This window comes from Budorcas taxicolor, chromosome 21, assembly GCF_023091745.1.
Source record: "Budorcas taxicolor isolate Tak-1 chromosome 21, Takin1.1, whole genome shotgun sequence".
NCBI classification, from domain to species: domain Eukaryota; kingdom Metazoa; phylum Chordata; class Mammalia; order Artiodactyla; family Bovidae; genus Budorcas; species Budorcas taxicolor.
In genome coordinates this window covers 10,485,366-10,510,330 of record NC_068930.1, presented here as the reverse complement: position 1 = coordinate 10,510,330, position 24,965 = coordinate 10,485,366, and the positions used below count along the sequence as shown (strand labels likewise).

The 24,965-nt window shown below is 51.0% G+C and overlaps 2 protein-coding genes across 20 annotated transcripts in view; one reads left to right on the top strand and one right to left on the bottom strand.

Moving 5' to 3' along the window:
* The window catches only part of PGPEP1L (pyroglutamyl-peptidase I like), an 83,588-nt gene extending 66,703 nt beyond the window's left edge, over positions 1 to 16,885 (top strand). For 16 of the 19 annotated variants that reach the window (XM_052659613.1, XM_052659611.1, XM_052659612.1 and 13 more), the window contains one exon: positions 6,620 to 7,093. In XM_052659613.1, the coding sequence (XP_052515573.1) occupies positions 6,620 to 6,882 (263 nt within the window). In that variant the 3' untranslated portion in view covers positions 6,883 to 7,093. Of the gene's footprint in view, positions 1 to 6,619; positions 7,094 to 9,254; positions 9,278 to 16,738 lie in introns of those variants that run through there. The other 3 variants (XM_052659627.1, XM_052659628.1, XM_052659629.1) reach the window with 3 other exon arrangements.
* The window catches only part of IGF1R (insulin like growth factor 1 receptor), a 314,862-nt gene continuing 300,844 nt past the window's right edge, over positions 10,948 to 24,965 (bottom strand). The window contains exon 21 of the mRNA XM_052659610.1: positions 10,948 to 17,911. Coding sequence (XP_052515570.1) covers positions 17,530 to 17,911 — 382 coding nt within the window. The 3' untranslated portion in view covers positions 10,948 to 17,529. The remainder of the gene's footprint in view (positions 17,912 to 24,965) is intronic.

The window sequence follows — 24,965 nt, the reverse complement described above, 5'->3', positions numbered from 1 at the left end:
GAACATGAGTGCCATTTTCCCCTGGATTGGGGGAGCAGAACTGTTCCTGACTAGCCTAAATTAAGTCTAATTATCAGCAAGCTGCAGTCAGAATTGTTTGTTTGTACTCTTGTATTAGTATCATCTGAAGCTTGATGACTTCAAAGTCATCAAAGTCACATTTACTAAGGAAGTTGACAAGACAAGGCCCAGAGATAAGGAGGAAGATAATGGCAATTAATGGGGCCAAGAAATGGAAAAAAGGCAAGTTAGCCTGGGAAGACCCTGCCTGACTATGTTCCAGATGGAGCTTGGATCTAGACCTTGTGTGTTCTATCTGTATAACCACTGAGCTTGCTCATATCTTTTTTATGTTTATCTCAACCAACTGAGTTATTGACATATGTATAGCAGGTTTTATTAGGAACTGTGCAGGCTTCCCCTTGCTCAGCAAGGAGGCAGTCAAGCGCTAGTCTGTTGTTCAGAACAACATATGTCAGAGAGTCCAGAGAAGTATGGAGTTCTTGTAAGGCATACCCTGTGTTTTTAGACCAGTCTTTAAAGGCATGGGTGACATTTTGTAGAGTGATTTCACGCTGTGCAAACCTTCCCCAGGGGGCCACTAGTCTGAGGGAAGTCCTTACTGCTGCCAGAATGAGTCCTTTCATCTCGGGGCTGGGTGATCTTATGAACGGTGATACCTAGGTTCTGAGAACTTGGCTGCCCTAGCATGCAGTGTCCCCAAGATTGGGCTTATCTAAACAAGGATGGACTAGAGCCCACCCCAGAGAAGGGAAGCAGGAGTTAGAGTTGTTCTGAAGGGGCACTTGGTTTCTTCTCAGGCCACAAAGGAACAGGTACCCATAGGGAGCATATGTTCTGGGGAGTTGAATCACATTCGACAGTGGCTAGCCCCAGAGTGTGCCCTTGCAGAGTGAGGAGAGAGGCCCACCTGCCTAGTGGGGGTCACTGAGGGATTCTTGACCAGTGGCTTTTCCCCAGGCCTTAGGAGGGCCATATACTAACTGTCAGACAACCGGCATTTTCCATCTGCAGTAAGTACATCTCCCATCTGGTCCGTGTGGGTGTTCATCAGGTCAGTGCAGGGGGCACAGTGGGTGAGATTTCCATACGGGTCAACCCAAGGCACTTAAATTGTGGGGTAATGGAAGAAGTTGTGGTCAGAGTCCAGAGTAACCCTAGGGTGTTACTGTAAGTCTCTCCTTTTGATAGGGGTGTTTAATAGGGGTGGTGGCAGCAGGCCTGATCATAGTGGTGGTCCTGTGGAGTGCGTGCTTTGTGTTTGATAGAGGGAATCCAAGCAGGGAAGCTGCTTCAGGGATGGGATATAAACTTCAGGAGGAATAGGTTTTCTATGCTGTCCCTCACTGAGTTGTGTTCAGCTAATCTATAGGTGTCACTTGGAGAATGGGAGTGCCAGATTCAGCACTGGGATAGCTTTTGTCAGCAGGCTATAATTCTCAAGAAATTCACTCCTGAATCCCCATTCTTCATGGATGGTTGCAAGAGATAGAGCAGAGAAGATAAGAAGGAACAGACAATAATGGCCACGCATCCTGCCTCCAATGTCAATGTTCCCTACATCCAGCATGGACAGAGGAAATGTTTACCAGTAGGAGGAGGTTTGGCAGAACAGTGGAAGCTAAGTAATACAGTAGCGATGACAAGGCCAACTGCTAAGCCTGTCCATCACATTACTTACTTATTAGGAGGGTTAGTCCCTTTAAAAAGCATATAAGCTCAGTGACAGGTGCACACAGCTGTAACTGAGCAAGTGGCTCAGCAACTTCCGGAGGCATAGGTGTTGTCTTTACTCTGGGATGGTGGCCCATGGAGTTATTGTCAGGCACTGAATTGGTCAAGATAAGGTCCTGCCCACTTGGGGTCTAACTGGTCTTATGGATTTCCAGCCTTCCAGGTGTTCAAATAAACCCAGTTCCAGGGAACAAAGGATGTAAAACCGTGTCAGAAGGGGAAGGCCTGTAAAACTTTGAGTTTTTTTCCTGTCTGTAAGGCATATTTCAGTCATCCATGTCCCTAAGGTTGGCTTTGTAGGCACGTCCTTCAAGAATGGGCCTCCTGTACCTGATCTCATACAGACTTAACCTGAGCTTTCCTTTAGGGGCTAATTGCATTCTGAGAAGTGCTGTGGGGAGAAGAGATCCAAGTTTGATAACTCTCTTGATATAGTTTGGCTTAATTTCTTTTGAGAATTTGATTTACTCTTTTTACTTTTCCTGAGGACTGTGGTCTCATGCCTGACTCTTTGGCACCCCTCTGCCCATGGGATTTTCCAAGTAAGGATACTGAAGTGGGTTGCCATTTCCTTCTTCACAAGATCTTCCCGACCCAGGGATTGAACCTGTGTCTCTGCTGTCTCCTATACTGGCAGATGGATTCTTCACCACTAGTACCACCTGGGAAGCCCAAGAGGGGTGCAACCTCCATTTAATTCCCAGTGCTCTAGAGATTTCCTTAGTAATTTGAGAAACAAAGGCAAGCCCACTGTCACACTGAATGGATTTAGGGAGCCCAAACGGAGGGATTATTTCCTTGAGCAGGGCCTTAGGAATCTCTGAAGTAGTCTTGGTTTGGGGCAGGAATCTAGCCAAAGGTGTCAGTCAAAACCAGCAAATATTTGAAAATTTCCTTGTGCCCAGAGCATTGCTGTAAAATCTCTTTGCCAGCTTTGACCTAGATATGTGCCTCTGTACGAGGTGGGGGTCCCTCCCTTGACTTTGGAGGGGTGAGTGTTGAGGTTATTCTGGAGGCAGATAGGGCTTGGTTCAACCTTACCTGTTTAAGGAGACTTCAGAAATTGGGAGTAGTGATGGATGTGATAAGCCATTGATACTGGGTCTCCTGCCTATAATATGGCTTGAAGTAACCGTTCAGAATGGCTTGAAGTGCACTAGCTTGAAGAGCAGTTGCCCATGATTGTTAACCAACCTTTCCAGGTATTCTGGGCTTTTAAAACAGACCCATCACAAAGCCTTTTCTTTCTTCTGGGGGGTATATGGGAGGTAAGAGTCAGGATCTGGGGGCAGCGATAGCAGTGGCGTTTGAAGTCTGTCCCCAGCCTCTACAGCTTGTTTAGCTGCATATATGCTCTGCGATTTCCTCTTGTTATTTCTGCATCTCCCTTTGATGGCCTCTCCAGTGAGTATAGGCTATATACCCTTTGGCAGAAGTATAGCCTCCAGCAGCCTCCTAATCCCCAGCCCACTCCCCATTGTTAATGTTTATTCCCTGAGATCAGTTTATGTTGTGTCCTCAGGCTATGCCATTCTTTTAAAGTTTGTGCCCTGCCCCCTTTTCTCCTGTCTCACTCTGGTCCAGTTGTTTAGAAAAATAGGCCTCAACCAGGAGTCAGAGGTCTGGGTTTTTATGTAGGCACCCCCAGGGGAGTGTCTCCTCCTTCAGGTACATATGGATGGAAGGAGCGGCTCAGGTTGGGTAAAGCGAACCTGGGGGCTCTCCTGAGATGTTTTTTCAGTTCAAGGAGTGCTCAGTCACAGCCGAGGGTCTGCTCAAAAGAGTCAAGGTCCTTCCCTTTTAATTGTTCATACGAGGGCTTAGCAATTAAGCCAGCATTGGGGATCCACACACGGCAGAGCCAGGCACCCCCAGGAAGCCCTGGAGCTGTTCTCTTGTATGAGGGGTGCCATCTGGCAAATCCATTCTTTCCTCTTCTTAGATAGTGCCTTGTGCCCCTTTTCTGTTATTAAATCCTAAGCATTCTACCCGCTGGAGGGAGATTTGGGCTTTTTCCCTTTGAAACTTTATATCGTCTCTCTGCCAGATAGATTTAAGGGGGTAACTTGGTTATGGTCACAAAGCTCTTTGATGGGGCTGATGATTAGAATTTCATCCGCATATTGAAGGATAGTCCCCTGTTCTAATTCAAAGTCACTGAGATCCTCAGCTAAAACCTTTCTTAAAAGGGTGAGGGAGTTTTAAAATCCCTGGGGCAGAACCACCCAGCACAAGTGGTGTTTTCTCCTGTTGCTTAGATCGTGCCATTCAGACGCAAAAATGTACTGAGGTTACCAGGCTAAGGGCATACAAAGGAAGGTGTCTTTTAAACCTAGCTAAGTGCATGGTAAATCGCTTTCGTTGTGTCAGACTCTTGGGGATCCTATGGACTGTAGCCCGCCAGGTTCCTCTCTGATTCTCCAGGCAAGAATACTGGAGTGGGTTGCCATGCCCTTCTTCAGGGGATCTTCCTGACCCAGGGATCGAACCCATTTCTCTTAACATCTCCTGCACTGGAGGCAGATTCTTTACCACTGGCACCACCTGGAATACCAAATGCTCTTGGGGTTTAGGGTAGAGAGTACGGTTTGAGGATCTGGCCTCAATGGGTGAATTTCTTTCCTGTCTGTATTTATAGCTTGCAGGTCATGAGCCAGCTGTTATCTCTTGTTTTTTACTGGCAGAATAGGACTGTTGCAAGGGCACTGGCAGGGTCTAAGAAGCCCTTGTTTGAATAGACTTTCTATTATAGGCTTAATGCATGCTAGGGCTTCTTTGCTTCATGAGTATTCTATTTGGTTTTTGTCAAAGCTTGTTGTTGCCCAGTTGCTGAGTCCTGTCTGACTCTTTGAAACCCCATGGACTGCAGCACACCAGGCTTCCTTGTACTTCACTATCTCCCTGAGTTTGCTCAAACTCATGTCCATAAGTCGCTTCAATCATGTCTGACTGTTTGCAACCCCATGGACTGTAGCCCACCAGTATCCTCTGTCCATGGAATTCTCCAGGCAAGAATACTGCAGTGGGTTGCCATTTCCTCCCTTTAAGGGATCTGCCCTTGTGGCTCAGACAGTAAAGAATCTGCCTGCAATGTGGGAGACCCAGATTTGATCCTTGGATCAGGCAGATCCCCTGGAGAAGGGCATGGCTACCCACTTCAGTATTCTTGCCTGGAGAATTTCATGAACAGAGGAGCTTGGCAGACTGCAGTCCATGGGATTGCAAAGAGTTGGACATGACTGAGCGACTAACACTTTCCACTTTCATGTCCTTTGAGTCAGCGATACTGTCGAACCATTTCATCCTCTGCTGCCCTCTTCTCCTCCTGCCCTCAATCTTTCCCAGGAAAAAGAGATTTAAACTGGCCTTACATTTTTTCCACAGTCCCTTTTTTGGCTAAGAGCCATGAAAAATCCAACATTGGGGATCTCATCCCATTTTCTTTTTTAAAACTAGCAATAGCGATCCAATTGAAAAATAATTAGAGACGTTAGTTGGCCAGCTTTCTCCATCCACCAGTTTACATTAGAGCTATGCAGTGTTAACAAAGAAAATAAGCTGTCTCCTTGTTAGTGGGTGCAACTCAAAGAGTTTACAGTTACGGAGAATGTACCTGAGCAGTGTTCACTGGGATAGAAGCTGGGTTACCCATATCGGGGAGTCCTTACTTCTGGTCTCTCTTCAGCTTCCCAGTGGCCTCTTCCTAGGGTTGGTGACCGTGCAGATCCCACATGATTGGCCCACCCCAAGTGGTTTGGGAGCTCTAACTGCAAACTAAACCAGTCTTTGCAGGGGCTGGAAGGGGAGACAGTGTCCAAGAGGGTCTTAGTTAGAAAGCCCCCCCGAAGTCAGTGACTCAGTGTTGCCAGACCCACTGTGAGCTGTAGGAAATACCTGATGTAGGTGACTGCTTTCAGCAAGCAGTTCCCAGAGACAGGGTGAAGCGGCAGTGGGAAAACGATTCTCTAAGTCAGCGGTCCCCAACCTTTTGGGCACCAGGGACCAGTTCTGTGGAAGGCAATTTTTTCACAGACTGGGGTAGGGAGAATAGTTGTGTTGCAGGAAGTCGAACCCCTTCCAGGGCCCCAAACTGGGCTCTTGTCTAACACTTGGAAATGAATTGTCCGAGGAGACACATGTGCTTACAAAGCAAGAGATTTTATTGGGAAAGGGCACCCGGGTGGAGGCAGTAGAGTAAGGGAACCCAGGAGAACTGCTCTGCTCTGTGCTTTGGTCTACTTGGAAGGGTCAGGGTTTTCTCCAGGGAGTAGAGTGCCGCCCCCCTTTTAATCCTTTTTGTTCCTTAATGCCCGGTCATTCTGCTACAGTGTCATTTAATATGCTAATTTAGAAAAATCAACATATAATGAGCCCCAGGGTCTGTTAGTGATCAAGTTTGTGGCCATCTTGGTCTTAGCTGATTCCATCTAGCTGTTTGTTTGTTTTCTTTTGTATCTTCCTTGTGTATTTCTGGATCTTTTAACATAAGAATTTATATTAACTCCTGCTAAAGGTGGGGGTTGGAGGGTCGTGAGCAAAGACCAGAAGCAACTCTTGACAGTAAAATGAGTCAAGGCAGACGAAAATGAGGAGGGCTCACAGGCTGGAGAGAGCGTCTTGGACTCCTTGGTTGGAAATCTGGTACCTCCTATGGATCAGCCACTTGCTAGACACGAGGCCCGGAGCCAGCCTCTCCATGCCTTTTTCCCAGCAGCAGGTTCTTTCTGAGGCAGAAGAACAAAAGCTGGGTCTCCTGGGTGGTGGGCCCCTTGTGCTTCAGAGCTGCAGCCCTGCTGCTTCTGCTGCGTTTAGCTGAGGTTCGAGGCTGGTCCAAGGAGTAACCTGGCATTTTGTGTGGTTGTAGGTATGTCTGCGATTACGCCTACTACCTGTCTTTGCATCATGGAAATGGGTGTGCGGCCCTCATCCATGTCCCTCCGTTATCTCCTCGGCTGCCCGCCAGCCTGCTGGGAAAAGCCCTGCAAGTCCTCATCCAGGAAATGCTGGAGGAGATTGAGAAAGGCCGGGCTCAAAACCAGAAGCTCAGCCTTTGCAGTTCCAGCCGGGGAGAACCAACTGGGGGACTGCTCCATTAGAGAAAATGAAATGTTTCACTCCTGTGTGTAGAGTTAAACTGTGCTTTGAGGGGCTTTAAAAAAAATTGCTTATAAAACAGTTTACACAAAGGAAAGATGTTCTGAATTCGCTCAACGAAATCACAAAGGGTTATTTTATTGTCAGAAGAAAGAAGAACACTCTGAAAGGCAGACATTTCATAGGGGATTAACTAGCTTCAGTTATGGTTTTCCTGACAATAAAATGAAATGCTCCTGCTGCTGCTGCTAAGTCGCTTCAGTCGTGTCCAACTCTGTGCGACCCCATAGACGACAGCCCAGCAGGCTCCGCCGTCCCAGTGATTCTCCAGGCAAGAACAGTGGAGTGGGTTGCCATTTCCTTCTCCTATGCGTGAAAGTGAAATCACTCAGTCATGTCCGACTCCTGGTGACCCCATGGACTGCAGCCTACCAGGCTCCTCCGTCCATGGGGTTTGCCCAGGCGAGAGTACTGGAGTGGGTTGCCATTGCCTTCTCCAAAATGAAATGCTAGTAGTGTCTTTTTCCCCCTTAAAGTCTGTGTCTCAGGCCTCTGTGATCCTGTCCAATCGCTGGGACCTCTGCTTCATTCCCCAGGGCCCCGTGTGGCGGGATGACCTGTGACTGGGCAGCCTGGGGAAACACGGGCGCACCCCACTGCAGGGACCCCATGCTGGTCCTCTGAGCCTGTGCATCCAGGTGCTGCAAGCGCCCTCTGAGCCACTGAGTCTCTAGTGTTTGGGCTTTTTTAACATCATAAAAAAAATTGTCATAAAATACACATAGCATGAAAGTTATCATTTTAACCATTTTTTAGTGCTCAGTGGCAATATGCACATTGACTCGGGCAACGCTTGCCACCATCATCATCCCAAACTGAAACTCCACACTCATTAAACACTATCTTCTCCCTTCTCCCTCTGGCCCTTGGCATCCACTATTCTACCCTCCCTCTCTGAATCTGACTACTTTGGAGACCTCATGTTAATGGAACTTTTGTTTGTGACTGGCTCATTTCACTTAGCAAAATATCTTCAAGGTTGATCCATGTGGCATGTGTCAGAATTTCCTTCCTTTAAGACTGAGCAACACCCCATTGTACATATAGAATACATTTTGTTTATCCATTCATCTTTTGATGGACACTGGGTTGCTTGCACCTTTTGGCTGTTGTGAAAATACTGCTGCTATGAACACTGGTGTGCAAGTATCTCTCAGAATCCTGTTTAGGTGTGTGTGTGTGTGCATGTGTGACTATACCTAGTGGGATTGCTGGATCATTTGGTAATTCTGAGTTTACTTTTGTGGAGACGCTGCTGTACTGCTTTTCATGGCAGCCATCCCATGTCACATTCCCCCCATAGTGTCTGGCCCCCAAAGCAAAGGTTAATAGCTGGGTTTAGCTTTTCTACCATAGACAGTATTTTTTTGCCTTGTAAGAAACAGAACCTCCCCTTTGCATCTTTCATTTTGCCTTTATGGCGTTGTGCCAAGCTGCTCACAACAAGGTTTTACTGTCCCAGTGTTGTCTAGGGGAAAATTTCCATTGGAACCCCCTTTGGCCATATTATTTTTTGGAGGAAGAGCGAAGCTCTGGGAAATTTCTTGTTATGTTGGTGTGCTCACACTGTAATTTTCTACTTAATTTCATTTAAAGAAAAATCATTATTTAATGCCCAGATTTATTCAGTGTAAGTAAAAGCAGCTGTACCTTAATAAGAAAGGAACTGGGCAAAGGAACGCAGTTTACCATTAGCCCTCCAGCACACTCGTGTGTTTGTAATAGATTTTACAGGACCCCTTTGCGAATGGAATTGGCTCACTTGACATAGAACAGATCAAAGTCCTACTACAGCAGACCAAAGGCAGCAAGAGGGGCGGGGTGGCCTGGACGCCAAGCACAGGTCTGGCTGCACGGCTACTAATGAGGAGAGCCTTCTGCAATCGTAGGCAAACACCTGCTACCCAGAGCCCTGGGCCACTCCCCCCAACCCCACCTTATTTTAGCTCTTCGCAGGCCTCCTCTTAGACCCAGCTCCAGTGTTATTTCAGATTGTAAAATGTGTGTGGCTTGGCGCCAAGCAGACATTTAGATGTCACCAATCAGAGGCCCAGAGCTCTTGATGAACACCCGTCATCTCCCACCCCCTGTGGCCTCCAGGGTTCTTTCGGAAGCAACCAGAGACCCGTTTACCTCCTGGTCTTAAGTGGCCTGCCATCACCCCAGTACACACTAGGGTCTCTTTAGTTACGGCTGAGGTGCGGGCAGTTCTGAGACGGTTTGAAAGCTGACACAGCTTCAAAAGGCTCAGCCCTGGGTTGGTCATTTAACAGCTGGGGGATGTTGGACATGTCTGCGTGTTTGCTCATCTATAAAACAGAGGAACAGAAATCCTTCCTTTGCAGAGTTACTGTGAAGACCTGGTGAGAGAGTGGACGTGAACGTCCGTCAGTGATGACAGAGCGCTGCACGTGGGCTTGGAGCTGGGCCTGGGAGGGTGGATACGGAAGTAGTTCTGCTGGATTGTGGGCTTGGGCAGGGGCATGGTGGGGAGAGGGTATTGCCCGTCTCAACCCCAGCACCTTCATCCTCAGGAGACCCTGCTGCTCCCCTGGCTGAGGACAGGTGCGGACTGAGCCTCTGCGGCCTGGAGGCACAGCGCTGCCCGCCCGGGGTGGTGGGAATCTTGCTGCCTGGGCTCCTTCCAGAGGTGAGATGCCCAACCGAGCCTCACGTGAGCCTGCTGTGAGTCACGGGTCCTCTAGTGAAGGTCTCCTGGGTACCAGGCTCACCGTGACAGTGGGAAGCAAAACTCCAGGGCAACACCGAGAGTTGAGAGTCCCCTGTTTTTTGCTTTTAGGTCCAAGTCCTTGACACTCACCAGGTCGTAAGCAAGCACAGCCTTTCATTTACTTCTACCGCCTACACCTGGCTAGTTAACCCCCTTTGTCCAGTAGCCTGATTTTATTACTGATGTATAAAGTCCCATGATCAAAGTTTAATAAATGATCATGTCTTCCTGATGTGTAAGAACATGTATAGCTTGTTTCCGTCGAACATGTCTTCACACTTCCTACCATGACATTTCCTCTGGCAAAGATCATGATCCTGGGATTTGTAGAGTCTCTGGGCCAGGGCTTCGCAGGTGGCGCTAATGGTAAAGAACCCACCTGCCAGTGCTGGAGACGGAAGAGACGTGGGCGCAATCCTTGGGTCGGGAAGATCCCCTGGAGGTGGGCATGACAACCCACTCCAGGATTCTTGCCTGGGGAATCCCATGGACAGAGGAGCCTGGTGGTGGCTACAGTCCCTAGGGTCGCACAGAGTCAGACAGGACTCAAGCGACTTCACACAGCATCCTGGGGTAGGCCAAGATCGTCGGCTGAAAAGTAACTAAGGTGTCTGCGCAGTGCCAGTGAGCTGTGCCCTGTGTGCGTGTCCGAGGCCTTGCCTGTGCCCTCTGAGGAGGTGTGCGGACCGTGAGGGACCAACCAGGACGTCAAAGTGTGAAGAGAGTCCTTTGCCCCAGAATCGCCCAGATGAAACCTGCCCTGGCCTGACTTTTGTCTATGGAAAAGCCTACAGAGCAGTCAAAAATCAAGTACAGATATCTCTATTTTATAGAAATTCAAGTTTTCTTCTGGCTGATGTAATGGAGAGAATAGAATAGCTTTCCTGTTCACCCGAAACGTGCATGCCGAGAAGGTTCAGCTGTCGGAAACAGGGCGAAGCCTTCACGCAGAATGCCTCCCAGCGAACACACATGCCACCTGTAACTCAGCTTCCCTGCTCAGAAGTGTGGGGAGGGGCAAAATCAGAGACCAAAGTGCATACAGAATTCTTTTATTTAACTTAAACCATGTAGTACTTTAACTACTAGAAAAAAGCAGAGTAAGAGAAACTAAAGTTGCCTTAGCTTCAGCCATTCAAAATAGACAAAGTTTCTTTTTTTTTTTCGGTAATGTAAAGAATCCAGAGTATATTGCAATAACAGGAATAAATTCTTACAACAGAATATACAAAAAAACATTTTGAAATTTTTTTCATCTACTGATTTTTTTCATATAAACAGGAATTTTTTTAGGAATAATTTATACACAGAAAGTCATTTTATGTAACAAATTGGCCATGTTATTACCTTTTTTTAATGTTTTTACTTTTTTTTAAAAACTTTTTTTTAAACAAGAAAACTCAGAAAATGCATTATTTGCAATGCATCCATTCCATCGTGCCTTCTGGTTTTATTTTTATTTTTATTTTTTTGTCCCAGAGGTAGACAGACTCTGGCAAACCCCAATCTCAACCTCACTGGCTTAGAAAGCAGACAGGTGTCTTTGCCAAGCATCCATCACCTGTGGTTGTGTCTGCGCAACACCAAACATCCAAAGGAAAAGTTGCAAACAAAACCCAAATTGTTTCTGGACCTTTCTCCCATGGAGCACAAAACACCCAGGTGTTTCCAGTGATGGGGATTTTGTGGAGCTGTGCTGATATGGCCAATGACCCACTGAGAGCAGGAAGCAATGGAGTCAAACTTAAAAAAGATCTTGAATGTGTGTAGTTTTTATTAAAAAGAGTTTGTTTTCTATTGAAAAACATCTACATTCGGTGTTCTGCCTCAAATAAAAACAGGGTCTCTTCCTCGTCATAGCAAAGCATTAACCATGATATGAGGCATGGAAGCAAATGGCCTGCGTGCGCCAGAATTACCGTCTTTCTGTGGCAGTCTGTGCGGCGCGCTCATCGTGAAAGCCGTGAGCCGTGCAATGGAGTCCTTCCATCTCGAGGCACCGCCCAACAGTACCAACCAACCCAAGCAGATGTGGATGGCGCCACGGCGCCGCTGGGCTGCAACACCTCTGTGATTTGCTGGGCCAATGAGGTTCTTTCAGTCTGTTAAAGTAGCTACACTCCAAAGGGAAATGAGCAGTAAAAGATGATCCCCTACCCAACCAGGGGGTTCTGGAAGACCAAGATACTGAAGATACAGAACTACTTCTTAAACTGTCGTTCCTTTGTTATAAACTAGGGCACAAAGCATGGGGGAAAAGAGGGTGAACCACGGCTCGGGTCAGGGTAAAATCCTTTTTTTTTTTTTTTTTTGGCATCTTGTAAAGCTAGCTAGTAAACAGGTGTCCTAAAAAAATGGATCACAAATACACATTTGCACACACAGAGAAAAAAAGTGTCTTTAAATTATTCTCAGCAATTATAAACTACAAACATTTTATAAAATTCTATGTTCTTACAAAAATGCAATGAAACATTTAATTAGTTCTTGTAAACCAGATCTTCGTCAACTGACTACCCGTAATCTACTGGACTTAAGAGCCCTATTGAAAACGCTAATGAGTGACTAATTACAACGATGTTCACCAGAAAGATGTGGACACACACAAACGTGGACACACAGATGAGTAATCATTATGTTCTTGCATGAACAAAACAAAACCCTAAAGTCACGCCCCAGAACTGACAACTGACGGTGCGATGCAGTTCGTGTTCTTGAACAATCTGACTGAACTCCGCAGTAACAGTTTCCAAAGTGGGATGTGAGGCTTATCTGTTGACACCAAATGCCCACGGATGACTGCTGAGCCTTGATGTGGTCTGACACCTTCAGAAACCATCAAGTTCCAAGCACAGCCCACACTTCTTCCAAGCCCTGCACCTTCTGCTCACGCTTTCCTCTCTCCACGTCATTCACGATCCCTGTTACAGTGGTTTCCTGCCACCTCCTCATTGCACCATCAAGGAGTGTCCATCTGCTTGTTCTCTAAATGACCAACTAGTCATCTAAGCTGGAGGCCAAAAATGAAACCCTCTGGCCTGTCCAAGGTCTGTATCTTCAGCATCTCTGGCAACAGAGGTTCAGTCTAAGCAACATCCTCTCTTGATGTTCTCATCTGTACCACCCACTATGTCAGAGTGGAGTTGAGTTTGATTTTCATCACTGGTTCTTAAAGAGTTGGTCTCTGGGCCATGTCTCCCAATGCTGCTTAGCCCAGGAAATGGAAAGACAGCCAACAAACACAAAAGTAATATTAACAAAAGAACAAACCCCAAACCTTAAATGCATTACTGGGACTGCTGGAATGGGCCAAGGCATACCACGGAGCTTTACTGCCAACTGGAGGGTGCTTGTGTTCTGGAAAGAGTTGCCTTTAACACTGTCTGGCCGGAGGACCCAACAGTGACAGCTGAGGACCTTGGACCAAGTATCCTAGCCTTCTCACTGCTCTGAGGTACGTGTGACCTTGTCATAACAGCGGCCTGCATCCCATACAGCCGCCTGCCCCAGAGGTGGGCTGCTGAGAAAGAGGCTTCAGTGGAACAAACTGGCCTAGAATTTGGCATCATACTTGGCTCTGACATCTGTTACCCAACTCAGAACACACCACTTCATGCCAAGCATTTTTCGATCGAGTAGTTCCACAATAACCTTTTTTTTTTTCCTATTATTGAAATGTTCCAAGTCATAAGAAACAGGCTGGAAGGAAAGGCCAGTGTGGGCCATGAACATAGTCTTCTCTCTTCCAAGGAGGAAGCTCATTCCAACTGTGTCAAATGTCAGGACATCCTCTAAGGGAGTCCTGGGGTGGTCTGGGTCTCACCCAGCTGCAGTTCAACAACGTCTCCAGAACACACCAGCTCCTGCTGCCTCAGGGAAGGGCTGTGTGTGGTCAGGTTTTAATGATCACATCGATTCAATGATGTGCCTCAGTGGTTCATGTCACGCCAAGCAGTGCGAGCTGCTGTCAAAAGGAGGCTGCACGGAGAACGCCGCAACTCAGCTTAAGTTATTTGGAGCACACAAAGGAGGAAACCAAGAAGAGGTGGGGAAATGAGCGTAAAATTAGGCTAGAACTGTGGACAGATGATGCCTTGGTATATAGTCAAGGTGGGTGGTTTGGTCCAGTAAAATAACTGCACCATCACACAAGCAAAAAATTCTTTTTTATTTGTGTGTCTGAAGCATTTGTTATGATGGGCACTATACTGTTAGTGTTTTCTATTTAAAGGAAAGCCACCTACATAAAACAAAAAGTGACACCAACAACTCGGACAGTTTAAACAAAACCCTTATAACCAGCTGAATGATCTGTAGAAATCCAGTTGTGGAAACCGGTAGGTGTGTGCAAAACGGAGGCGAGGCCACTATTCCACGGGGTCACCTAATGTGGAAGCGGGAGACCCTGATCAGACAGTACTTCTCAATGACCTTAAGGTGCCAGGGGACTTGGGGAAGGAGAGGGGTGTTCCAGCAGGAGAGAGGAGCTCCTGAGCACAACTGCAGTCCTGGGAGCAGAGAGGAGCCTCCACACTTGGGGAGATCCCCACCTCTGCATTTCCCAGATGAAACACCAGTGCCTGTGAGAGCAGCTGCTGGAGGGGGCGCCGGCCGCCTGTGAGCAGCGGCAGCGGGGGAGGAGGCACAGCCCCTTCCAGCCCAAAGGTTTGGTACGTCTTTGTTTGCCCCTGGGAAGGAGGTGAGGGCGAGGTGGAGAGAACAGCCTGGACAGGGAGGCGGGGACTCTTCCTGCATCCTACCTGGGGCTGGCCACCACCAGGTCGAGAACCCGGAGGAGGAGGCGCTCGCCCGGCTCTCTCGGAGCCCACGTGGCCGCAGAGAGTGCTGAGTTGACCCGGCTGAGGGCCCAGCGGCCACCCTGCGGCCACAGGGGCAGTGGGGGCCCTGGCTCGGCCTGGTCCCCACCCTAGACACCACCGCCCCTCCCCCCAGTCTGCACTGAGTAGCTGGTTTCCAAGACAACCTGCGGGGCCCCTCCCTGCCTCTGGGGAAACCGAGCCAGGAGGAGAACAGGAGCGAGGCCAAATGAGCCGCCGCAGAGAAAGGCAAGTGGGGAGGTGAGCTCGTGCTGCTGGGACCCCGGGATACAGGCTGGCCTCGCCCTGCGTCACCTGGTGTGTGCGGCCTGTGGTGTGCATGAGGTTACCAGTATCAACGGCATATTGTCAGGTGCTGAGGAATGTGAGATGTACTCCTTTTATATATACACATAGAAAAAATAAGAGTGAGGTAGATAAATGTTTGGGAAAGAAAAACAAAACAAAAACCCCTAAACTGTCCTGTCTCACACACACACACGCGCGCACACACACACACACAAAAGCCTTTTCTCAGTATTTAAATTCATAAGGGGGCTTCTCTACAGTGATTGAAACTGATATCACAAAATAAATTAAAACTCCTACATATACCTTAATTTTTTTCTTTTTCTCATTTTTTAAGGGAAAAACTATGGGACAGAGACTAGAGGAAATAGTGGGACTAGTCCGAGACTAGTGACAAGCGAAAAAGCACTACCAACTTTCTTTTGTGTGTTTAATCTCCAGTCGCAACTAGCAATCACCATACTGTATAGCTCTGTTCTTACTCCTAATTTAAACATTTCCATCCCGGAAGCAACTCTTGTGCTGTCATTACTCTGGTGAGAACTGCGAAAAACTAAACAAAACGAGACCCCGGGCTCCGAGCACTCGGCCTGCTGGCCGGGGATCGACTCCCCTGCGCCAGGCCCCTGGTCCTCTGGGCACGGGGCATGGTCCTCGCCCCGCGGCGCCTGCTGTCCTGACCTGGTGAGGGGCTGCCGGTGGCTCCGTGAGGACACCGCCCCTGCGCCCCACTCCCCACCGGCGCCGGGGGTTGCGGGGCGGGGAGCCTGCCCTGGGGCGTCTCTCCGGTTCTAAAGACAGGTAGGTCCGGTCGGGGGGCGGGGTGGCGGCAGGACTCCGGAGACGGGCCTGCTGGAGCGCGCGCCGCTGCACCCCTGGACTCAGCAGCTGTTTTCCATGGGATGGAAGGATTAAATAGCCATTAAAAAAAAAAAAGTAATCCAAATGCCTAGTGTCTGCAGTTAAAACTGCTGTTGTACCCAAGAATTAAAAAAAAGATATATGTGTCACAACTGAAACAAAGGCAAGGGAAAGAGAAGCTGAGACTTGTCAACAACCGTGAGTATCAACACTGAACAAGGATGTGCGATATATTTAGCCTTTTTTTTTCTGACCTGAGTTTGTATCATGTCTTGCACTGTAACAGACTCAGACGCGGTGTGAGGGCAGGCTGGGGAGAGAGGGTCGGGGCAGGCACCTGCCATCCCTCCGCGCCCCCCTCACCAGCTTCGTGCCCACAGAGCCTACGGGTAGAACAGAACTAACGGGGCAGGGGGAGCAGGGAGGGCTGTGTATTTATAAAAAGGCATCAAACAGTTCATGGCGAATTATGTTATATAAGTATCAGTTACTGGGAAGAGAGGAAGAAAGTCACGCACTCTAGTACAAAGCATAAGAAGTTTCTTGGAGTGAGCAGAGAGGGAAGAGGGTAGACCTGAAGGTTTTCATAGATTAAATCCACAAAGATAAAGAACAAAAAAAATAGCAGCTTTTTTTTTTTCTGTACAGACGTATAGATGAATATCTGAACCGTAAAAAAGTTATAAAAGTGACATTAAAGACGATGTGTATGCAAATGTTTCATGGTCTAACATAGAACTGTAAGACCCACGAAGAAGTCCTAGTAACAGAGAAAATGTCAACAAAGCTTAGAATGCTTGAATCCATGTACTGCTTTTCTTCGCACTGATGTGGTGTTGGGATTGCTTTCCTTGCAGACCTGCATGAACAGGTGGGCTGAGGCCCTGGCAACCCCTTCCCGTCTGTGTCCTTGGGGGCTGGGCGGGGGCAGGAGACTGGCACGTGGACGACCTTTACTCAAAGCCTGTCTTCCAGACTCCCAACAGGGCCTGTTTCCTCCAGAATTCCCGGGGGGCGGGGGGCTAGAAGGTGGGGGTGCAGAAAGCGTGGGGTGGGGAAGCCAGGCTGGCTTCTCCCCATCCTCACTGAGAGCGAGTCTCATTCTGTCCAGTGCCCCCCAGATAACCTCGTCAGAAGCCATCGGACCTGTGTGAAGGCGAGACTCGGAACACCGGGGATGACCGGGTGCAGGGCGTCAGCAGCGTGGCCCTTAACAAGTGACTAGCTCCCGGCTCGCCCAGGCCTCCGGAAAGGAGAGAACGGTGGTGGTGGGGGGGGCGGGGGAGGGGCGCTGAGGGGGAAAAGTGGGGGTTTTGGCAGAATTTGGCAGCGTTAACAATGGTCACAACCTTGGGTGAACGATGGCCCTTTGTAAATTTCGTATGTCCCTAAAAATGTTAAAGACACAGTTAAAAAAATCCCGTCTCAACGTGTTTGTTTTTGTATAAAGACCTACGGTGACCGGCAGGTGTGTTCAGGGCAACGTGGGGCCACAGACCGGCAGCCCTCGCTTCAATCCGATGCAGAGGGCATCCTGCCTGGGCTTGCGGCAAATGTGTTTCCATCATGAAGCAGAAAGAGAGAGAAAGGTGTGAAGAGAGTGATAGAGACAGGGAGAGAGAGGAGACTTGATTCTCAAGTGTTGCTATTAAGTGTTGTCATTAAGGTTCTTAAAGGCCCGTGTCAGTTAAGGGTTTGGGTAGGGAAATAAAAAGCGGCTTGCATATTGAGAAAAGGAACATCCCAAATGTGTTTACTGCAGAGAAGCCGTCTCCTGTGGGCAGCCATGGCAGTTCTGAAGATCCACTGAGGTACAGGAAGCTGTGAATAGATTGTGAACACTCTCTCCCCACCCCCGCCGCCGCGCGCGCGCGTTACTGTGTGCACGGCCGGGCTCCGGGATCAGCAGGTCGAGGACTGGGGCAGCGGCAGGGCGCGCTCGTTCTTGCGGCCCCCGTTCATGTGCGCGTACGGCTGCCTCTCGTCGAAGCTGGCCCGCAGGACCAGCACGCCCGGGCCCGGGCCGTTCTCGGCCTTGTGTCCTGAGTGTCTGTCGGGCAGCGGCAGGGAGGCAGAGGAGGCCGAGGGGTCCAGCGGCACGCTCTCCATGTTCTCGGGCTCCAGGTCCAGCTCCTCCGGCTCCGGCGGCTTGTTCTCCTCGCTGTAGTAGAAGGAGACCTCCCGGAAGCCCGCCTCCATCTCGTCCTTGACGCTGCTGATGATCTCCAGGAACGAAGGCCGCATCTTGGGGTTGTACTGCCAGCACATGCGCATCAGCTCAAACCTGCGGGGAGATGGCAGAGGTGGGCCCCGCCGGAGGGCGCAGGCCGGGCGGCCCCGCCACGCCGAGCGCAGGGAGCACGCCGCAGGCCGTCAGGCCCCCAGCTCTGTGTCTTTCTGACACAGGAGAGTGTCTACCTTCTCTCTCTGACACAGGAGAGTATCTGCTTGTGTCTCTCTGACACAGGTAGCCTTCAGCTTCTCCCGACTTACGTCCACCACTGCAGTCACTTTACCCACATGCAGGACTCAGCCCTAACTCTCACATCCCAAGAGGGACAAACACAGGTCCCACACAGAGTGCCAGTCGCTCAGTCATGTCCTGCTCTTTGCGACCCCAGGGACTGTGGCCCACCAGGCCCCTCCGTCCATGGGGTTATCCAGGCAAGAACACTGCAGTGGGTTTGCCATTTCCTCCTCTGGGGGATCTTCCCCAGGGATGGAACCCAGGGTCTCCCACATTGCAGGCGGATTCTTTGTAGGTATTTGAGCCACCCACAAAAGCCTCTTATTACACGTATTTACATAAAATGCAAACCAGCCTTCTATCTGAAGCATCTCCTGCAGCCACTGGATAAACATTATTTCCAGAATTAAAAAGCTAAGGAGGCTGAGCAGCGATCAGTTTTCCCCACGGTGCTCTCTCCTTCAGTTCTACCCACGCTGTTTCCAAGCTTCCTCCTGGACGCAGGGGGCCACTGGCAGAGAACTGAGGACAAGCAATGCCAGGCAGTGTGGCTGCAAGACAGAAGGGGCACAGGGCCCCCTTCCAGCGCCTGGGCTCAGGCTGCGTTCGGCGTGTCCCAAGGTGGCAGAGCCAGCATGGGAGATGGGCTGCCCTGAACCCAGCGAGAGCGGGGCCTGGAGCCAGATGAGAGAGCCTGGTGCCAGGGTCCCTGCTCAGGCCCAGGGCAGGCAGAGAGGGCACCTGGGAAGCCTCGGCGTCATGTGCCCACAGTGACCGGCCCAGCATCAGGCCCGAGCCCCTAGAACAGGCAGCTGCACGGGGGAAAAGCCAGGAGCAGGCTGTGCTGATAGCGGTTCAGCACAGCTGCGGGGGGAGGGGCACCCCTCATTCACCCGGCATGCAGAGGGCTCCAGCTACCCAGACCTCTGGGGCAGACGGGAGGTGGCCGAACAAAGGTCCAGGCTGCCGGGAGCATGGAGGAGGCTCTGAGGAGACAGTAGCCAGTGGCCTTTTCTCATGGAGACCAGAGTGCCTTCCCTTCCACTTGTTTTCTCGCCAGAAACTGTTCTGTTTTATGTTTTGTTTCAAAACTTCTGGCTAATGAGATACTTTTCAGTACAAATGGCCAAATGGAATTCCCCATATCTAGGAAGCTCAACATGCCCCAACCTGGCTTCCAGCCTCAGGCTGACATTTGACAGACCTGAGTCTGGCCCCAGAGAACATTTCAAAGAGAGAAAGCCCAAGGGGACAGGAAGGCTCCCAGGTCCACCAGCCAGGCACCTTGGAAGGCCTGGGGAGAAGGGTGTCAGGTCAAGTCAGAGAGCAGAGGGTGTGGCCTCGAGTGCAGGCGGGCATGAGAGAGCGGCCGGCTGCCTGCTTCTGTAGATCAAGCTTTACTGTGACGGAAACACCGGTTTGTTTGCATAGGGTCTGTGGCTGCTTTCAAACCAGCAGTTGTACGAGCTGAATAGTTGAGATGGTTCGGCCTGTGAGCCCTACCGTGTGGCCCTTGGCAGAAAAAGCTTCCCACCCCTGCTCTAGTGGAGAAAGACTCAGTCAAAACAGGAGGACTACTTCTTCCCCTCCCAACTAAACCACCTGCAAGAGGTCAGGACGCTAACCCCACGGTAGGCAACCAGTGCTCTTGGGAGCTTTATGGGTGTATACAGCATTACTCTGCATGGGTCTGGGAAGGTGCATATCATAATAAAGCCCCATTTTATAGATCCGAAAATGAGTGAGGGTGGAGCAGGAATGGAAGTCTCACGAACGACCTGCTTGCACTTGGAATGCCACCACCAACCTCAGAAAGAGAAACTTGCTCTCAGCCTCAACGAGAGAAACCACAGTCCTGCCCCGTCTCCCTCTCGGCCATCCACTGACAGTCACAGGTATTGTGGGGGCTCTGCAGATAAACTGGCGGCTTGTTCCTGGGTCAGATGGCAAACGAGCCCCTTCCATATCCTCACCTCCATCATTTCCTATGAAAAAGGACCGATGCCTCCCCTCCCAAAAAAAAAAAAAAAAAAAAGCCATAAATACATGACATGCCTCTCCATGGCTCAGCTGTGATTTCCTCTCTAGCCAACTGACTTAGCCCTGAATAGAAGCATAGCCAGGGCCAAGGACACATGACGGGTCCTGGCTCCGCACCCCTCGGGCTGGGGCTGAGGAGTGCCCCCCGCAGAGGAGGAGGCCTGTGAGTGATGTCAGCACCAACAAGCCACATGACAGCGTCCAAACCTCCCCAGAGCCACGGCCGGGCAGTGCTGCCCATGAAAGGCAGTCTTTTCTCACTCGGCGAAATTCAAGACCTTGTTTACACTATCTCCACAAGAAAACTTTCCAGTAGACTCTAGAAGGATTTATGAGCTGATAAAACTCCTCTTTAAAAAAAGCAGAATTTTTTAACAACTGGTTGGCTCTGGGGAGCAGGAGCTGTCTTGCACTGAATGCCCGCATGGGAGGCGCACATGTGCGTGGCCGTCACCTGGGCAGGACCAGATGGAGCTGCCACCTTTGTGCGCCTGTGGAGGCCGTCTCCACCCCACCCTCGGCCCGGCCGTGTGTGGGCAGCCTGCGGTCACCTGCCAAAAGCGGCCTCCGTTGTCCCCGTGATGACAGAGACGGCATTCCACAGAGGACCTGCGGGGCTCACAGCACCCCTCCTCGCCTCCCTGAACACTCAGGCTCCTGCCCTGCTCCTCGGCTGGCAGGGGCAGGGGGCTGGGGGCCGGCCTGATCACTCAGCCCACGTTCCTCTGTCTCAGGGCAGAGATCAAAGGCGGGGCCCAGCTCCGGGGAAGTGGCTGCAGGCTCTCCAGGCATGAGTGCCATCCCAGCCTGTCTGCGTCCCACTCAAGTGCTCAGTTCCCACACAACTGGCCCAGGATCTCCGACAGTCAGCAATAGGGAAAAACCGTGCTTGAAAACTGCAAAACAACCAGAGTCTACCGAGTTTGCTTCAGACTCATCTGCGAGCTGACGATTCTGGACTGAAGCTCAAACTCCTCTCTGAACGGCGCACCCTGAAGGCCTCCCCGGCAGAGGTCCAGCTGGGCGATCTGGGGGGCCGTGGGCAGAGAGCACGCTCCTCGCTCCACGCCCGCCTCTGTCCCGCCCGTGCCCCGGCCTCTCAGTCACGGGGCCGGCTGGGAGTGGGGACTGCTCCCCACAGCCCTGGCTCCAGGCCAGAGCAGCCAGCATGTGCTCGGAGGGGCTCCAGGACACTGGCAGCTGAGTGTGGAGGCTTGAGCGTGAGCCAAGGCCAAGGAGCCGCAGGCCGATCGGTCTCCAACCCTGCGCTCAGCGATCCACACTGCATCTCAGGACTGAGCCCCGCGGGCCTAGACGCGCTGAGGCCTGGTCCCTGACGCTGTTCCTCTGAAGCCAGGCACCCGTCCTCTGGAGGGCATCAGGATTGCTGGCTGCTCAGAACAGCCGGCGACTGCTTGGCGTTGCCAAGCAAAGACGCTGAGCTGAGGTCCCCCAGCAGCCCCTGCACACCCGCCCCGTTACCCTGTGGGTGCCATCCACACCTCCAGAACCACGGAACCGGAGCACACAAGCTCTCTTCCATGTGGGGCCCAGCACGGCTTTCAGGCAGCTCCCAAGGGCTCAGTGACTTTCCTCTCCCATGGGAAAAACCAGAGCCATTCTTTCAATTTTGTAATAAAAGAACCCCATCTCCCAGAACACGTCTTCCTCACCTAAGCTCATCAATAAATTGAAAAGGACAACACAGATACTCTCTATGAAACCAACTTGCCTCCTCTCGCTCTTTCTTAGAAGGGAGAAAGTTTGCCAAGGGGGTTCTGCCTGGCAGGGCAGAAAGGCCTTCTGAATTATACATTTAATATCCCAGAGTAACCGCGCCATGTACGTTTGTTTCCTTGTCACTGCAGGCTGGGAACAGGAAGTGCGCTGCCTTTCCCAGGGCAGGGGAGCTGCTTCCCAGGGATATTAAATCACAGTAAAGCTCCTGTCACCTGGGGGCAGATCAGCTTCAGGCAGCCCACAGGTTTCTCAGAGACAATGATGACTCAAGTCAAAGAAAGAGAAAGCTCAGGAACAGTGCCTGTCCTCCCACACCCCCAGACCACACGGACAAAGCTCATGCCTGCTTTCCCGGGCTGCTTCTACACTTGCTAACACACCACCACTTCTAGACACGCTCATGCGAATTCAGCGGGCATCGCTCCTCAAAGTCCACTACTTATGCTTTTGTTCTGAAGGAAGGCGGTTCTCACGGGCTGCCAACAGTGCTGCGGCTACACCGTCCGAAGTGGAGGGCAGTCACCAGTCGGGCACAGCACTGGCCTCCGAGACCCTCACGTCCCGGTGTCCACGCCTCACAGAATCTCATCACATCAGACACAGCCCACAGGAAGTGTTGGACACCGAGGAACGTGACTTCCAGGCCACGAAGAACACCGTGCGAGCTTTCTGCTCTGCAACGGGAGCGACTGCCCTCAGGCACGGCAGGCGAGCTCCAGGCCCACGGGCCACATCTGGCCTGCTCTCTGATTCTGCAAGCCTGGGAGCTAAAGACGGCTTTTCTGTCTGTAGCAATAAATGGCTGGGAAAAAAAATCAAAGAAGAACGATATTTTACAACAAAACGAAAGCTATGTGAAATTCAAATAAAGGATCCAGACAAGTCTTCCTGGACCACAAGCACACCTGTTCCTCTGAGGTCTCTGACTGTTCCTGTAAACAGCCGAGGCAAGCATCTGCAGTTGAGATCGCAGGGGCCACAGAGCTGAAAATAAGTACTACCTGCCACTTACGATATGTCCTTCTGGAGAAAAGGCTTGCCGAGCCCTGACCTAGGAGAAGCCAGCTGCGTAGCATGACAACACTCAAGCAACACCACAGAGGAACTGAGGCCTCGTGTAGCACAGCGGTGAGTGGATCCCAGCCCGGGTCAAGCCTTCAGATGAGTGCAACCCTGGCTGCCAGCCGGACTGTGACCTCAGGAGACCCCCGGTCAGAGCCAGCCAGCTAAGCTGCTCCTGGCTCCCTGACTTCCAGAAATGCCGAGAGATAATACAGGCTTCCTGTTGTCTTAAACTGTTAGGTTTCAGACAACGTTATGCTGCAACTAAAAAAAATAATAACAGAGGAGAGGAGGGAGTTTCCGTGAGGGGCAAGAAAACGTACTGAGTGGCTGTCTGAGTCTCTTCCAACTTTGGGTCCCAAAGTCTGAAGACGCTGTGCCAGGCAGTCTGCTGATGAGGGATCTGGGATGCCTGGTGTCCCCCGAGGCATGGCCTCCTGAGAAGTGGAGCTTCCTGTCACGGTCTGTGCCCCATGTCCAGGACATATGCAGGTTTCCTAGGCCGGGCCCATGCTCAGATGATCAATGGGCACCCCCACCTCCACACACACACACTGAGGCAAAGATGTTGCCTTTCCTGTGGCATTCCCTGGCCTCTTTCCTAACGCCATGGGAGCTGTCCTAGAGACAGAACAGCATTTGCTTTGGCTGAGCAAATGCTCAGAGGCAGCAGCTAAGGAGTAGGATGCCCAGCTAATGTTCTCTCAAAGCAGCAGCACAGTCGGAGCCAGGAGAACAGGCCCACCCCCATCCCACCACCCCTCCCACACTCTACCTGGAGCTCAGGGATCCAGTCTTGGAAGCTACACTAAACATGCTTTAGAGAAAAACCAAAACCTTGATTTATTGCCAGGACAACAGTTTCTGCTTCCCAGGCTGCAGCTGTCAGACTCTAAGATGGTCCCCAAGATCCCTGCCCCTGCTGCAAATGCCCCATATGATCCCCTCACCTGCATGGGAGGGACTTTGTGAGTGTGATGAGATCTTACTCCTTCATTTAGGCTTCTAATAACTGACTCTAAGTTAATCAAAAGGGAGATTACCCAGCATGGATGTGACTTAATTAGGTAAAGAAAAAAAAGTCAACAGCAGCAGCAGAATTCCTCTTGCTGGCCTTGAAGAAGAAAGCTGCTCCACTGTGAGAAGCTCGTGGCGGGGAGTGCAGGTAGTGGTGGCAAGGACTGGGAGCTGGGAGCCAGCCAGACCCGGGGACCTCAGTCCTACAGCCACAAGGAGCCGACTCCTGGCAGCAGCCCAAAGGGGCCTGGGAGAGGGCAGCCCGACTCCAGACGGTCACAGCCAGGCTGACATCTTGATCTCAACCTTGTCACACTGAGCAGAGGACCCAGCATCCCCATTTCCCGATCCACGTAAACCTTGAGAGATCAAGTGAACCGAGCCTTCCCAGCTGTTGGGCTGATTTCCCTGGTCCCCACACAGCACGGTGCCTGACTCACGTCCGTATCATCTGACCACGATGCGGCCCTCCCCCGAGCAAGGGCTCACTCGAGGCTGGGAAGCAGGGAGGTGGCAGAGCTGGGTGGGGGCGGGGCGGGGCGGCTTCCACGTGGACAGAGAAACAGCCCAACAATTCCCCTGGGGTCCTTTCCAATGTGAGGCCAAACCTGTCCTGAAAAGCGCTTCTGGAAATTCTTGGATTGGGCTTGAGGTATTAGTGGTAGCCTGCCTCTCACCTGTCGGGATCCAGAAAATCATGAGCCCTGCCTGAAGGTGCATGTCGAAAGCAAGCCCAGTGCTCCTCACCCGTCCCTGTCTGCACCTGCAGACCCAACCACAGCACACCGGCACGGCCTCACACCTTCGGCAGCGCTGACTGCCACAGACAGAGGGGCTTGCCCCAAGAACGCTGAGCAGGGAGGCCCACGAGGCTGGCGGACTGTTTCCCATTCCTGACGAATCTCAGGACAGAAAGCCGTGTGCCAGGTGGCCCCCAGAACTGCCTCCCGGTCCGCACGGCTGCTGGAGCAGGTTACCAGGAGCCCACCCCTCACTCTGTTTACAACCTTTG